The 14,903-nt window shown below is 40.2% G+C and overlaps 1 protein-coding gene across 15 annotated transcripts in view; it reads left to right on the forward strand.

Moving 5' to 3' along the window:
• ELF1 (E74 like ETS transcription factor 1) overlaps positions 1-14,903 on the forward strand; it is an 87,725-nt gene that overhangs the window by 57,637 nt on the left and 15,185 nt on the right. For 13 of the 15 annotated variants that reach the window (XM_074535472.1, XM_074535475.1, XM_074535478.1 and 10 more), the window contains 4 exons: positions 757-931; positions 9,105-9,212; positions 9,782-9,946; positions 14,734-14,817. In XM_074535472.1, the coding sequence (XP_074391573.1) occupies positions 757-931; positions 9,105-9,212; positions 9,782-9,946; positions 14,734-14,817 (532 nt within the window). The remainder of the gene's footprint in view (positions 1-756; positions 932-9,104; positions 9,213-9,781; positions 9,947-14,733; positions 14,818-14,903) is intronic. The other 2 variants (XM_074535481.1, XM_074535483.1) reach the window with 1 other exon arrangement.

Here is a 14,903-nt window from a genome sequence, read left to right on the forward strand (position 1 = left end):
CTCTTCCTGTTGAGCGGTTGCCTTTTCAGAAAGTATGTTACCTGTTATTATTGCTAGTCAGTTTGATTTCTGTTTCCCAGCTGCATCTTTTCCTCTGTATTTGATGTAAAATGACTATCAAGACCAAAAGATGATGTCTAAATGCTGACTTTGGAAGGAGAATGGCGAGGGCATGTGGTGTGAGCAAGATCAAGTTACTAAAGCCATAAGAATTAGAGAGGGAATGTATTACAGCACTTACATCAACATGTTACACCCCTTCCTTCTGTAACAAGTGTCCTCTAAAATGGTGATTTTCAAATAATGTCTCATAGGGAATTTGTTGCCTGTGAGTTCTTTGTCCAGTCCTCACAGCCACAGGACTCCTTCACTCTCAGCAAAAGGTGAAGGTGTTTGCAGCAAGTTGCTCACCCAGTATTATTGCCAGTGAAGTTTAGCACTGACTGTGCTGTGCCACTCCTCTGTATTGCCAGCTTTAATGCTGCAAAACTCTGTCATGCAAGTCTGGTGTTATGCACTGAAGTACAGTCAGTACAGTCTGTACAGTAGATACTACAGCAATATTCAGCCTCTGGCTCCTGGTGGGACACTGCTGCTATTTACTTTCAAGTGCTAAAAACCATCTTTAGTATTCCTTCCTGACAGTTTGATATCCAGGTGGTTTAGAACAGGTCTGTTGAAATATTAGTCATTAAGTGGCTAGATTGGAGGCAGTCTAACTAATATTTTGGGTTTTTTTTTTCCTCCACCCCCTAGCTTGGTGATCCATCTATTTTCCCTGCTGTCATCGTGGAGCATGTTCCTAGTGCAGAACTCCTACATAACTACTCTGGCTTAACCTGCGTGGATGAACCTAGTGACATGATCACTGAGAACTCTCTGGATGTTGCAGAAGAGCAAATCATAGAAGATGATGATATCACCCTCACAGGTTGGCAATAAAACCACCTCTGTGCTACTCTGCACTCTCTTGGTGCAAAGACTTCTCTGTGTCTTTGTATCAAGGTGGCTGTGACTAATGCAGGAAGAAAGTTAAATGACAAAAAGCAGCAGAGAGCAAAATGAATAGTGGTATTGAATGCTGTTAATTCTATATGAGACAGAGAAAATGGCATTAATATTGTTGGCAGGTGGCTTGCAATCGCAGGTGCACTCTTCCCAATGGTAAAGAGTTTCATCCATCAACAATTGGTGCTTAGAGAACCAAGAAGGTTTTTCTTTGTTCTTCGTAGGTGTTGTTTGCTTTTAATTAACATGTGTTACATTCCTAAGTAAACACATATAGCAACAAGTAGGAATACGCAGCTTGAGTAGATGCTGCTTTTAACTTTCCGAGGGTATACAGTTAGAAATTAAGATGTGCATGCTAGCATGGCTTGCTGGTCTAAGTATACTCAGCATACTCTGAGTAACTCTAGTAATGATTCACACCTGAAATACAGGGTTTTTTTTGTAAATTCTATTAGAAAAGGTAGCCCTAAAGAACAACCAGTTCTCAAGAGGAAAGCTCAAAAATCTGTCACATTTTTTAAAAACAACCCCTCAGTGAATGTATGTATTTGAAGTGCTTTTGCACTTCAAAAAATCTCGAAGGTGGAATAGATGCTTTACAGAGAGAAGTTTTCTTTCAGCCACTAGCTCCACACCTGGACCGTCTCCAGGGATGGAGACAGCTTGCTGGTTTCACTCATACTTTTGACATTATTTCCAAAGACATGCTCTGATACAATCTTTTACTACCAAAAGCAAAACAAGAACTCAACATTATCTTGACATGAGTAACAGTTCACAGAGTAAATTGACATGAGGCTGTTCTCAGTATTTTTTTCATAGTGAATTATCTGTGAACAGACTGTGACCATACAAATAAATTAGGTTATTATTCAAGAAGATTTTTGATACTCAAGCAGTATTTTATGTTGAGACTTCTTGCCAACTTGCTTGCTGTTCATATTAATTATTCACACTACAACTGGCATTTCCCCAGTGTGTTACTTAAGCACCACTTAATGCATCTGTGTGCATTTCATAGCGTCATTTTTGTGAATCCATATTCACTGTAATATATCGTGTGTGAATTTTTACATGCATGAGTAATTGTGAAACTCCACTTTTGTGAATGCCCTTGTTAACCTTCTTTTTATTTTTTTTTTTTTTTTGGTTGTTGTTGCTGGTCATTTGAGAAGGGTTTTCAAATTGCTGCCAGAAACTGAAAATATTTAATCCTTGTAACCGATGGTGTCCAAGGGTTTCTGGGATACTTTGGAGTCAGACAAGTACAGTATTGTTCCCATCATACATTATAGTTCAAGAAATCTGGTTTTCTTTAAAGGCAAAGTCCTTAGAAATTGAGAGCTGCCACTTTGCAGAGATGATTGCTGTGAAGGAGATGATAACTAATTATCAGTTTCACAGTCTCCATCTTGTGCATGGTGTGGATTTCCTTAGAAGGAAAAGGGGATCAATGCAGGATGAGCCAGCACCAGCACTGTGGCTGCAAAGCTCCTGCTCAGGACAAGGCACGCAACTCTGGTAGCTCAGCCCCTGGTCTCTGGCAGGAAGCTATCCAGGCTGACTGCAGTGGGGCAGAATTTGGGGCCCAGGGGTGTGAAGGCACCCCACAGGAGAGGAGAGGACACTGGGAGGGAGGCCCCTGTTACCTCCCTGCCCGCTGCGGACAAGCGCTGGCTGCAGCCACAGCTGCCCAGTTGAACTGCGAGACTGCAGTGTGGGAGACCCTAGTTCAAGTATAGCTTGCTTTAGGCTGCCTCTGAAATGGGGCTAATCATAGCTCAATTTTCCCACCTACTCTGTTTTTCAGCTGCTTTTTTTCTTTTCTCCCTTCTTTGAAGTTTCCTTTTTGATTTTGTTTGCTCTCAACAGTGAAATGCATTGTTTTGCTCTTTGAAGTTAGTACCAGTCTTTTCAGTCGCTTCCACATTATGCCTTTGAGAGAGGATTAGACATCATAAAGACTGTGCTAATTCCACATTAAAATATTTATGACTGAAGTTCACAGCAAAACAAAACTGAAGCCACCATAATTTATGACTAAACATTACTGAGCTATGACTGCTTAATATGAAGGATTTAGGTTTTTTAAAGTTACTCTTTTTCAGTACTATTTTGTGACTGCCATCCACTGTGCTTCTCTTTTCTCCTGGATTAACAGAAATTAGCAGTAGGCCTCATGAAACTGAAGCAATCAGTTTTAAGGGATCTATCTGCAGAGTATTGGGTGCTGTTAGGTTTTTTCATTTATAGGATGTAGCTTCAGCCCTTCAATAGCACAGCTATCACCTGTTGGTAATTGACCTGTCATATAATTTATAACCTGGAGAAAACTTAAGAACAGCATCTGTTGCACATAAAACCCTACTGAGACATGGATAGCAATCAGCTTTTTAGCTATATTAATGCTCATGCTGTAATTTTTTTTTAATGAATAGGCAGACATGCCTTATCACTCTCATCTTTAAAAGCACTTCTCCCTGGAAGAACTGCAATGGTAGTTATATGGTCAGTTTGTTGCCAGTCTTATGGGTTTTTAAATTATTAACTGTCATGTAGTAAAGAGTAATTAACAAAATTAATTGGAACATTTGGCTTTGAATGAAGTTTTATCTCTAAAGGGAATATTGAAATATTTTTTCTCTGAAAAATACAGGGGATAATATTTTTGTGCAGAAGAACTCTAGGCCAACTTGTCAGAATGTACAATTGCTATACTTTGTATGTTATTAATGTGGCTAGTTATGGATATAAGGTGCACAGGAAGGAGGAACTTCTTCATAATCGGGTTATATAGTTCCTGAAAACATTTTTTTAAAAGTCTTGTTATAATTTTTTTAAACTTTGTCATGTTTGGTGAGTTTTTTTTATTGAAAATTGAAGTTAATCAAAGTCTGCCATTTTATGGTTCACCTGTTCTGGCATTGTCTTCATGGGATCAGGGAAGTGGCTGCACTGGGACAGTTTTGAGGGGAGGGGATGAGAGAGCAGGGACAGAAAATTTGCATTTAGATGTGCCATGATCTGAATAGGGAGCATGGAAGTGTGCATTTTCATAGATCAATAATGGTACTTAATAACCAGTTCATTTTGAAGTCTGGTACCATTGGCCTAGTACATTTTGTGAAGCTCTAGCAGTCCTGCACAAACACAGCTTCTTTGGTGGTCATTTCTGCTGTTACAAAGAAATACGCAGGAGTAGTTAGCTGGAAACTGAACTTCATAGTGTTAATCTGTGAGGATTGCAAGTTGATGTGATGCCAGTTGCAACAATACAGGTTTTGGTTTCAGTTACTTTGTAAAGAAATTATTCACAGCTGCCTGTAGCTCTAGTAAAACCAGAGGGCTTTTTATATACCTCCTCAAAGAGATAATTTTCTTTACAAATTGTAAGGCCTTTTTTAAAAAAGAAAATGGTCATTTGCAGGTCTCCTGAAATACCTGTGTTTTTAAACACAGTTTTCCAGTGTCAGACAACAATCAGCTAAGAGTGGATACTAAAAAGTGCTTAAATTTAACAGCCAGCTATTCTGCAAAAGGGGAGTCTGTCGATGTCTAATGGTTCTCTTTCTTCTTTAAACAACTTTAGCTTTTTTCTGACATTATTTTGAGGTTCTGCAGCCCCCGTTTTCGTCTCTAGTAAAACCAGCAGTGAATTTAAAGACAGCTGTGACTAGCACAGCCTTTATCTCAGCCTGGCCAAGGACTTGTGTTGCCCACTCTCCAGAGCTCCCAGTCACCAGAGAAGCAAAGGGAGTGGGATAGAATTGGCCAAAGTGGTGTCAAAGTTTCAAAAAATACACTAGACAGGAGTAGGGAAAGCAGGACTTTGAACTGAGGTGGGGAACTTCCAACATGAGGCATCATTTCAGAGCAGAACACTGTTTGGGCAAGCCCTGTGCTAACGCTGATTCATAGGGAGCCTGGATTCACAGTAACTGGGCAGAAATTGGCATGCAGATACAAAGGCTTAAGTTTGTGGCTTGCTCAGATAAACAAAAACTTGTAGGGTACCCTGGGAAAAAACTGAAGATATTTTTAGGTGTGGCTTTCCCTCTCCCTTCTCTTTTTCTCCCTTTTTGCTCTCCCCTTTTCCTTATTTTCTTACCTATGTTTTCTTCCACGCCTCTTTTCCCCCTTTTCATTTTTGTCTTCCAATGCTTTCTTCTCCCTCCCCCTTTTTTCTTTTTTTTTAAAAAAGTTTCTGCCTATTTCAGATAACCTTTGAAACCTGATACTTTGCAGCAATTACCCTCCCTGCTGCCCCATTTTTTCAGCTCTGACTTTGGCAAAGAGGAACAAATAAGCCATTTTATTCCAGTTCTTCTTAAAACTGGCCCTGTATCGTAACAGTCAGTGATTGGAATACCATTCTGCAGCATTATGGAAAAGCTAAAATAAGAGACACCAGTTTGCCTTTGGTAGCTGAGCTGGTTATCTCTGAGCACTGTGTCACATTGAAGGATGCAAATGAGCACTTTGCTGTTACAAGGACAAAGAGGTGGTGCTCCACTTTTTCTGTGAGGTGCCCCACACCTTGTTTGTATTAACTCTTGAGTTCTTGTAATTCAACTTGCAAACCCAGCAATACCCCCAAAACCTTTTCAGACACTTTATAAATCTCAGTTGTCTCACTATGTGATCAAAAAAGTGTGAAGCCTGGCATGTGTCAAGTGACAGAAGTTTGGATCGTGGACCAGGGACAGAGATGGAAGGAAAAACCACAACCCTTGCTTCTTTCAGCAACAGGGAAATATTAACTGGTCTTAAACCACTTTGCGAAGTCATCTTCTCAGAAGAGGCTTGAAGGGTGTTGGCAAGAGCAGTGGAGTGGTTAAGAAACTTAATTTTGCCATCCTGTGTTTGTGGATGGAAAGATAGAGCTGCTGTTTGCAGAGGAATACATCTGGTGCAGGTAGCTCTGCTGGCAAGCTGCAGAGTGGGATGCAGATTGAGCTCTGGGTGGGAGCCAGAGGCAAGAGGGTGTGAGCTGCCAACCTTTGGCATAACCAAGGGAACCGGGGCCAGGCAAGTAATGAACAGTGAGAGAGACTGTAGAAGCTGGGAATTGCTGGAGAAGAAGGTGACAGCAGTAGCAGTGGGGTCGATGAATACAGAGGGGAAGAGGAGACTTGCCCAGAGATGGACGTGAGGCAGTGAAATCTCAGGGGTTCCTTGGTTGGGGTCCTCCTTGGGGCACCAGCTCGGGCTGTTCCTGTGTTACTGTGCTGTGAATAAATGGCTTTATGGAATGAGACATCTGAGACTCTGCTGTGGGAAACCCAGGGCTGAAAGGGCAAGGAAAGCTGGTCTGACTGTGGATGGGTGTGTGGGGGGCCAGGGGGACACGTCGGTCACAGGAGCCACCTGCTGTGAAGGGGCTTTGACCCAGCAGTGGCAGCCTCTGGCCTGGGGATGTGGCTGCCAGGGAGTCTCGTGGATGGTCAGACTGAGAAGTTTCCTTAACATACTTAAATTTTTTGTGAGCAACAAATTATATCAATTTCTATGTTTGCATTATTTATATGGCTATTATAAATTCCTTTCATTAGTCTTGGATAGGGATGGTAAACTTGTAGTCACATGGTGTAACAGTGATGTAAAGCTGTTAGACTCTTCCTCACCTGCTATTATTCAGATGAAGAATTGGCTCTGCTCCATCACCTTAGTCCCTGAAAGCCAGCAGGTGGGTTTGGTCCTCCTGCAGCTCCCTCTGGGGAAAGAGCAGAGAGCAGCAGCTCTCTCCTCCCTGCCTGCAGAGCTGAGAACCTGGGGCTGCCACTGCTGGCTTTAGAACTGTATGTGGTAAGCCAGCCATGCTCCATGGCTTAGCCTGCCATGCTCCAGCTCAGCCAAACCTTCCTGTCCATTCAGACAGTGTCAGAACTCAGAAGAGCTGCTTTGGCAGTGCTGTGTGCATTTATTTATATTTGTATGATGTGACATCTTCTTGAGGTCTTGGTAATGCTGGTAGATGATATGGGAGGTTCTCATCCAGATAAAACAGAACCAGAAGCATCAAGTCACCAGCACCAGTCCAAGAGTGTACATGGCCACAGCCTGAATGGGATGTGCATGTTCTGTCTCCTCCTGATGACAGGCATTCCCTAGAGATGCTGTATGGCTCTTGGGGCTCAGATGCCTTGGGTCTGAGCTCCTGAGCCTGTCAGCTGCCTGACAAAATGGTCAGGGATTTGCTGCCCTCTCTTGCTTCCAACATCAGGACCATAGTCCATACTCACTTTCTCTTCATGCTGTCCTCACCAGCTCTGTGTTTCTCATTTCTTAAAACTGTTTGGAGGTGTCAGCCAGAAGGTGCAGATCCCTGTCTGAATGTCTTTGTCAGATATAGGGTGGAGGTGGTCCTGTAGAAAACAGGGTGGGTTGCTGTGTGGATCAGGGGTTCCCAACACCTGTCTATTTTATTCTGCATTAGTCTAAGCCTCTTACACTAGGGCCTCAAGGGAAAATGCAGAAAGTAAGGAGGCTTCTGTAAGTCACAGTTGGTGGAAAAGGTAGGGCTGACATGTGGATGCCACCATTCATCTTTGCTGATACAATTGCTGAAACTGTAAACATTTGTGATGAAACCAGGGGGTTTTGGCTGGTTGTTTTTTTAAATTGTGCAATTGCTTAGTGCTAATTGAAGTGGTTGCTTGTTGTTACTGTGATATTTTTAAGGTTAAAATATAGAAATTCTGGCATAAACTTCTTGCTTTTGTGTGCAAAAATATTCCAAGATCATTACATTGTGTTTTAACATGCATATTTGCTTTCTTTGTCAGTCAGTGTGGTTTTTTGGTTTTGTTTTGTTTTATAATGTGACTGCCCCACCCAAAATTCCTCAAAGCTTAACAGGGAGAGGGGTGTAAAGCCTGTGAAAGTAACTGGGGTTTCTTGGTGTCCTAGAGAGGGGAATACTAATGCAGCCCTTTCTATCATCTGTCAGATGCAAGTAAATTCCCCAAAGTTACATCAAATTCACATCAAAGGATAAGGAAGCCTGGCCCAACAATTTCCATTTGACAAACAGTAATTTCTAAAAGGATGTGTTAAACAGCTTTAAATGTCTGTGGTACTAGAAACTGCCATCTATGTTATCTTTCATGCTACAGTTATTTTGAAAAAAATCATCTGATAAAGTACTCTTCCAGTTAAACCAGCTGGTTTTTTTTGCAAAATGATAATTTATTGGATTTTTTTTTTGTTGTGTACCCCCAGATGACCTTAACATGTACCTTAAGCAATATAATTAATGCTCAGGACATTTGGGTTTGGCTAATGGCTGTCCTCGTGAGATTGATGAGGAATTGTCTAGAAGTCAAACATTTTGAAAAGCTTGCCAACCTTTTATATTGCCCTTCATGTTTCATATTTGTTTTCCAGTGTGTTCTTGGAGCCTGCTCATGTAATTCCCATGAATTTGAATGGTTTAGGATTCAGCTACACCTTTACATCACATGGTCTCTAATAGAACTTGTGGAATATTTTTTCTCTCCTCCCAGTTAAATGGCTGGAGAATTTTGATGGGCATCTTTGCATCTTTTATTTATGGAATTCACCTCTGTTCATAGAACCACAGAATTTGTTAGGGTTGGAAAAGACCTCTCAGATCAAGTCCTACTATCAACCCAGAACCACCCTCATGTTCACCATTAAATCATGTCTTCAAATGTCATATCCACATGTTTTTCTGTGGATGAGACATTGGAGCACCATAAGAAGTTAGCAATATTGTATTTTTAAAGAATGATCTCTGGAATAATGCTTGCGGTAGTGATATTTCTTAGTTTCATGGGTGTTGTGTTTTACTGCATGTGCTTGATCAGCAAAGAGAGGGGTTAGAAAGATGAGGCAGAAACAAAGGGTTTGTTTGAGGTTTTTTATACATGCAATCTGAAAAATGTACTGTAGTAAATAAATGAAAATAATGCAGTGTGCATTTTCTCCCCAGCTAATCTGTTGCTACACACCTAGTAGAAGACCATCTCTATATCTTTTTTTTTTTTCTGAGAATTAAATACTAATAAATATAATGTTACATTTTAAATGTAGTTTGTAGTTTTTTAATTTTTTTTCTCCCTTGCTTTTAGTTGAAGCATCTTGTCACGATGGAGATGAAACAATGGAAACAATTGAGGCTGCTGAAGCACTTCTTAATATGGACTCCCCTGATCCTATGTTGGATGAAAAAAGAATGGGTAAGCTTTTTATGAAAATCCAATCTTTATTTGCCAGGTTTACTTCTTAAAGGAGGAGGGATTCACTGCAGCATAGTTGCATGGAATTGGTAAGACTTTTTTTGTAATTTCTAGAGAGCCTGTATGCACATAGTTTAGGTATCAGAAGTCCAGTATTGTAGGCAATGAAGGATTTCATTGTCATACCAATGTTGAACAGGAAAGGAAAGAGTCAAAAATTACAGAGGGAAGGTGAGAATGAAGTTGGATGGTTTAGATTGCAATGTTTTGTTTGGTTGATGTTTATGTTGTCAGGATAAAAGAATATACACTTAGAATTAGAGATTGCCTTAAATATGAATGTGTGATCAGCAGATAAATGTGCTTTTTGGGGGGTCTGTTCTGTCATCAACTTGTTCTATTTTAGTGGTGCTTCTGTGTAAAATGTCAGCACATATATTGAATGATACACTTGAAAGACTCAAGTGTCATAGTTTGATTTCATTCTATTTTTGAGTTTTTGCTCTAAAGCCAGCTTTTTAAAGTCCTCATGGCTGTGTGAAAAACTCCTTTTGTCCCTTTCCCTTAAGCAGCTATGTTTGGTGGAACTGAAGAGGAAGAAATGGTGCCTCCTATCACACACGTGTCAGTCACGCTCGATGGGATCCCTGAGGTGGTGGAAGTTCACCAAGCCCCAGACCCTTATGCTGAGTCACCAGAGACTCCAGAATTTGAACAACCAAAGAAGAAAAAAGGTAAGGTGCTACCTGAGAACAGCAATGGGGAGCAGGAGAGTAGGGGGTGGCATGGCCTCTTCCTTGTGGGTGTCTGGAACCATTCAGGGTGTCAGGTCAAAATAACTGAGTGAGCTCAGCCAGAAATGCAGGGGGAAAGCATTTTCTTCCTGCACAGTGTGAGCACATGTACAGGTGCTTAGACTAATGATGTTGTAGAAGTAGCAACAAGATTCCTTATCCTACAGGAATCTCTGCTTGTTCCAATTTATAGTTTCATCTTCAGAGCAGAATTGCCGTACAAGCCATAGAGATTTTGCTGCTGAGAATCCAGAAGTACTTTCATTAGCTCTTATTTAGCTTCAACTGAAGATACTTGGTCAGTTGAGAATATGGGATGAGAGTGGGGAGGGATTTTTAGCTTTTCTTAAATATTACTGATATTTTTTTCTTATTAATAAAATAGCTGCATGCTCTAGTAAGTGTTAGTCCCATTTGTAGTAGATTACATTTACATAGTGATGTTCCACTGCAGTCAGTGCTGTGCCAGAGTCATGAAGTGGTGTTAGCCAGACATTCTGCTCCTGTTTTCCCACGCTGCTTCAGCATGGACCCCGATAGAGGCTCTGCAGCTGGTGTCTGTGGGAAGAGAGTCATGCTGTACATATAGATGGTGAAAGCTCTTGCCACAAATTAATATAAAAGGAAAAATAAACAAAGGAGGTTATGTTTCTGGAACTAATCCTGGGGCTCACCTTAGAGCATGAGGTCTTTAACGGGTTCCCCTGTGTAACAGCCTTCCAGAATAAGGCTTCTACTACCCAGCCATACTCCTGTGGAATAGGAGCAATTTTGCTGCTACTTTTGCTGCTAGTTCCAAATGTTGGGAATTGTTATGTGTGAGAGAGACCATATTGGCCTGTGAATATCTTGGGGAAGCCTCCTGAGCCCCGTGTGTGTCACAAGGTCTCACAGGGATGGGTGTGGTTCAGGAAGTCTCTGATTCCCCTGAGAAAGCTGAAGTGAAACTGCTGTGGAGGAGAGCTTTGCCAGCAGCTGCCCCAAAGCGCTGCTGGGGAAGCTGCTGTGGCTGTGCACACTACTGTGAGATAACCAACTGCAAGAGGATTTTAAACTGGGGAGTTTTGTTTGTTCTTCTCTTCCCTTCTTCTTTTTTAATGTTGACTGCTGTGTGAGTCAAAACAAGGAGCTGCTGTCTGCCAGACATTTAACCTCTTTGGTTTGATGCTTTCATACTCCTTCGTGTTGTGCTTCTGCTTACTCCCACTCCTTCCTCCTCCCTAGCTGTAGGTTAGAAAACCAGTTTCTTCACAGCAAATGTGTATTTGTTTTAGGAAAAAAAAAAAAAGCTGGAAAAGATGCATCAGCTTAGTGTTTCATTAAGTACTAGTTTTCAGTGAACTCAAGGCTGTGTAAAGTAGATGGTATGGTCTGAGTGATGTAAAAAAGTTACTTCAAAATGTCTGGGGATTTGTTGTACAAAAATTGCTGCAAAGTATTATCAAGTTTATAGTGCACTTTAGGATAATGTGCAGTTTGTGGGTGGGATTCTTTTGGGGTTTTGTTTGTTTGTAGGTTATTTTTTTTTTAAGTACAGCCTGTTTCCCTTCTTTTAGCCAGTTCTGAGGCATGGCAAAGGATGGTGAATGTTTTGCCCTGTCCATATCACTCATGATTTTATAGGGTTGTTATAGATTCTATAGATTCTTTTATAGACTTCTAGCATATGTATATCAGCCATTAGCTAAAATTAGAGGGATTCACAGTGCAGAGCATTGCCAGCTAACTGGGCCAGAATGGCACTGCTAAGTAGAGCTCCTCCAAGAGAATGTTCATCAGAAGCAATGTGGTGGTTTCACTTCCTTTCCTTTTGACCTTATTGCTGCAGCAGGAGAGCTGTATCCACCCATTTGCTCAACTCCAAACCCGTGTCCAGCATGATGTTTGTACTCATGAATGTCTGAGCACTGAGCTGCTCAGCTATGGATCAGAAAGACAGGAAAACAAAGGAATGTCAGACAAAGAAGCTTGGAAATTTGCTATATTAGTACCTTCAGTTCTGTTTTTGCTGTGGAGGATATCTGGCAGCAGGTGGTCACATAAGTTATATACCTCATATTTTAGATATATATAATTTATTTTGTTTGTACATGCATTTTTTTAAACACAACTCATTGAAAATAGTGCAAGAAAATGGATTTTACATTTTCTGGTGCAGTATAAGATATTTAATCAGGATGAACATTTCACTGCCTAATGTCACCTTAATTTGTAGCATGAATTTCTAACATCAAGTGTTTTTTAGCCATGGAAATAGGAAAGTGAAAACACCAATTGTAAATCCAATTAGCTGTCCAAAATTATGGTAGGCCCACATAAGGCTTAGGTCTTGCACACTTTTTATTCTTCCTTTGTAAAATTCTCTCCAAAAAAGGAATGTAGTGTTGTACTCTGAAAAACAACAAATTCATGCTCTATTGAAGCAAAGGAGGAAGCATGCTTAATGGGCTTTAAAAAATATCTTCTTTTAAACAAAGGAAACATATCTGATGTGTCTCTGTTAACTGTTTTTTGATGGTATCAGTCAGTGCCTGGAGATTATAGCTCACAGTGTAGTCTGAAACTATCCAAATAAAGTATCTCTAGCCCAGTTATACAGCAGTGACAGCAATACATTTCTGTAAACAAGTTTCAGGTCCTTCACTGGTTTCTAATTTTGGATGACTTCTACAGAGTCCTGAAGCAGTCTAGGCTGAAGAAAGAGAGCCTAGAATTTCTCTCACAGTCGTATTCATGTGTAGTAGCCTTGGCTATCTCTAATCAGAAGTGCATAAATTATATGGGATCAGTACTTAAGTTTCCTGAAGCTGACTAGGTGTAGTTCAGTCCTGACCTAATTGAGCTCTCATCCACTTAATTTCCTTTTAAGAACTGAACTCATTTAGACATAATGTCTAAATTAGTGATATCAAAATAGCACTCCCTGCTCTTGGTGGCTACATTTGCACCTGTTCGAGAAAGGAAATGAGACAACAGAGTCTTCCCACAGCTCTAACGGGGAAAGCACTTAGCCAAAGTTACCCTGGGGGGCTTCTTGTGTGTTAGAAGCTCATCCTTGCCTGTGACTTCATCTAGGACATTTTAGGTGAAACAGACATTTCTACAACCTTCAGTGGTGAATGGAGAAAAGCTTCTAAAAATGTACTCCAGTAGTTCTTTATCCTTTCATGTCATGATATATTAAGAAAGTAATGTTGTAGGTTTTCCTCCCTCCTACCTTCTTTCAAATCAAGAACATTACTGGCCAAAACAGTGGGTGTCATTTGTGTCCCATTCTCAGTCATGAATTTTCTTGCTGTCTGGATGAAAGCAAGAAAATTAGAGGTTTTGTTTACTCACTGTAGCTCTCTCAACTAACTATCCCGTGCCTCTTCTCCCCCATGCACTGTCAAAAAAAAAGAAAAAATAAAAGATGGACTTAGCAAGATTTCTTATGTCAAAAAGTGAGTGCTTAAGTCGAAGTTTCTTATGATTTCTCTGTAGATACTGGAAGTTTAAGATGAAGGAAATAGTGCAGGCTGGCACTGAGCTGTTGGGTTTTTTTCCAGAGCTAGTGAAAATACTCTCTCACTCTGCAGCAGAGCTGTTTCCTTACTAAAACTACCCCTCAAAACAAAACCAAAACTGGAAAGTTAGAATGTATGGGATTGCACAGACCTTTTGGTCTTGCCTCTTTAGAACATCAACTCTTTTGAAGTTCAATAAATACAGGAAAGAAAAATTTCTTTAGATTTTTAACTATGGCAGCGTTCTATCTGAACTAGAAATATGTTTCTCTAAGTCTTGTGTTTGCTTAGTCTATTCTACCTCTCAAAAGATTACAGGTGACAATATAAGTAATGTCAGTGTAGTAAAGGGTCCCTGCAAAACCTGGTAAGATAAATTCTTATTTCAAAACAAAGTTCTGAATGTTTCTGATTAATTACATCACCTGTAAAAGCTGCCATTGCAGGGAATGAGAACTAATAAAAGAATAAGTTGAAGGTTTTGTATTGAAAAATATTTCAGCGTGACTTAGCTTTTTTGTTCCCTTTTGTGCCAGTAGTTGATTTCTCAACATTTTCAAATGAGTGCTCTTCATTTTTGTAATCAGTTTTAACTAACTTCTTCCTTTTAGTCTTCCTCACCAGAGAGACACCATGCTTATGACTTTAAAACCTGGTATTTTTTCAGAGCCTGTTACTGTTTCTTCTGATTTTCATAAACAAGTGACTTCCCTTTACCTGCAGCCACTGTAAAAGTGGTGTAAAAGACAATAGGAAAATGTTTGTTTCAGATGGCAGTGTAGTTTGCTGCTGGCAGTGTACTTGCAATAGATTAAACAAGGAGACAAGCTTGTTTTGTCCCTACCTTCCATTCTGGCAATGAGTGAATATGATAGTGCTCTGTATTTTATCTAGCTTTTCCTGTTTAAGCCCTTACATGTAGTTAATAGCTTATTTTTCTCTTCTTGTCTCTTTCAAGTGCTCTTAAGAGTACCTAAATAGCCACAGAAATTTCCAGTGTGCATGGACTTCAGGAAAGTGCATAGTGTAGTCTTTTTTTAGAAGTACGGTAAGAGTATAGGAGGTCTGTTCTGCCATAGGAAAAAAAAAAGTTCAGCACAGAACTGAGTTCCCAACTTGGTAGAAATGTAATCTTTTTTGAATTGGAGAAACAAATCTCTTCCCTTTTTAGGTAATTTTTTTTTCTTAAGCTGCCATTGACTTACTGATGATTTATTTCAGGGAAGAAACCAAAACCGTCTCGTTCTGAGTCCCCTACTACAACTCCAAACATATCTGTGAAAAAGAAAAACAAAGATGGAAAGGGTAAGTCCAAATGGTAGTCACCAAAATGTTTAGGGGAACATAGTTTCTGAGTGATCTGTAAAAAGAAAAAAAATCACCAGTTCACT

This window comes from Zonotrichia albicollis, chromosome 2 (genome assembly GCF_047830755.1).
Source record: "Zonotrichia albicollis isolate bZonAlb1 chromosome 2, bZonAlb1.hap1, whole genome shotgun sequence".
Classification (NCBI taxonomy): Eukaryota; Metazoa; Chordata; class Aves; order Passeriformes; family Passerellidae; genus Zonotrichia; species Zonotrichia albicollis.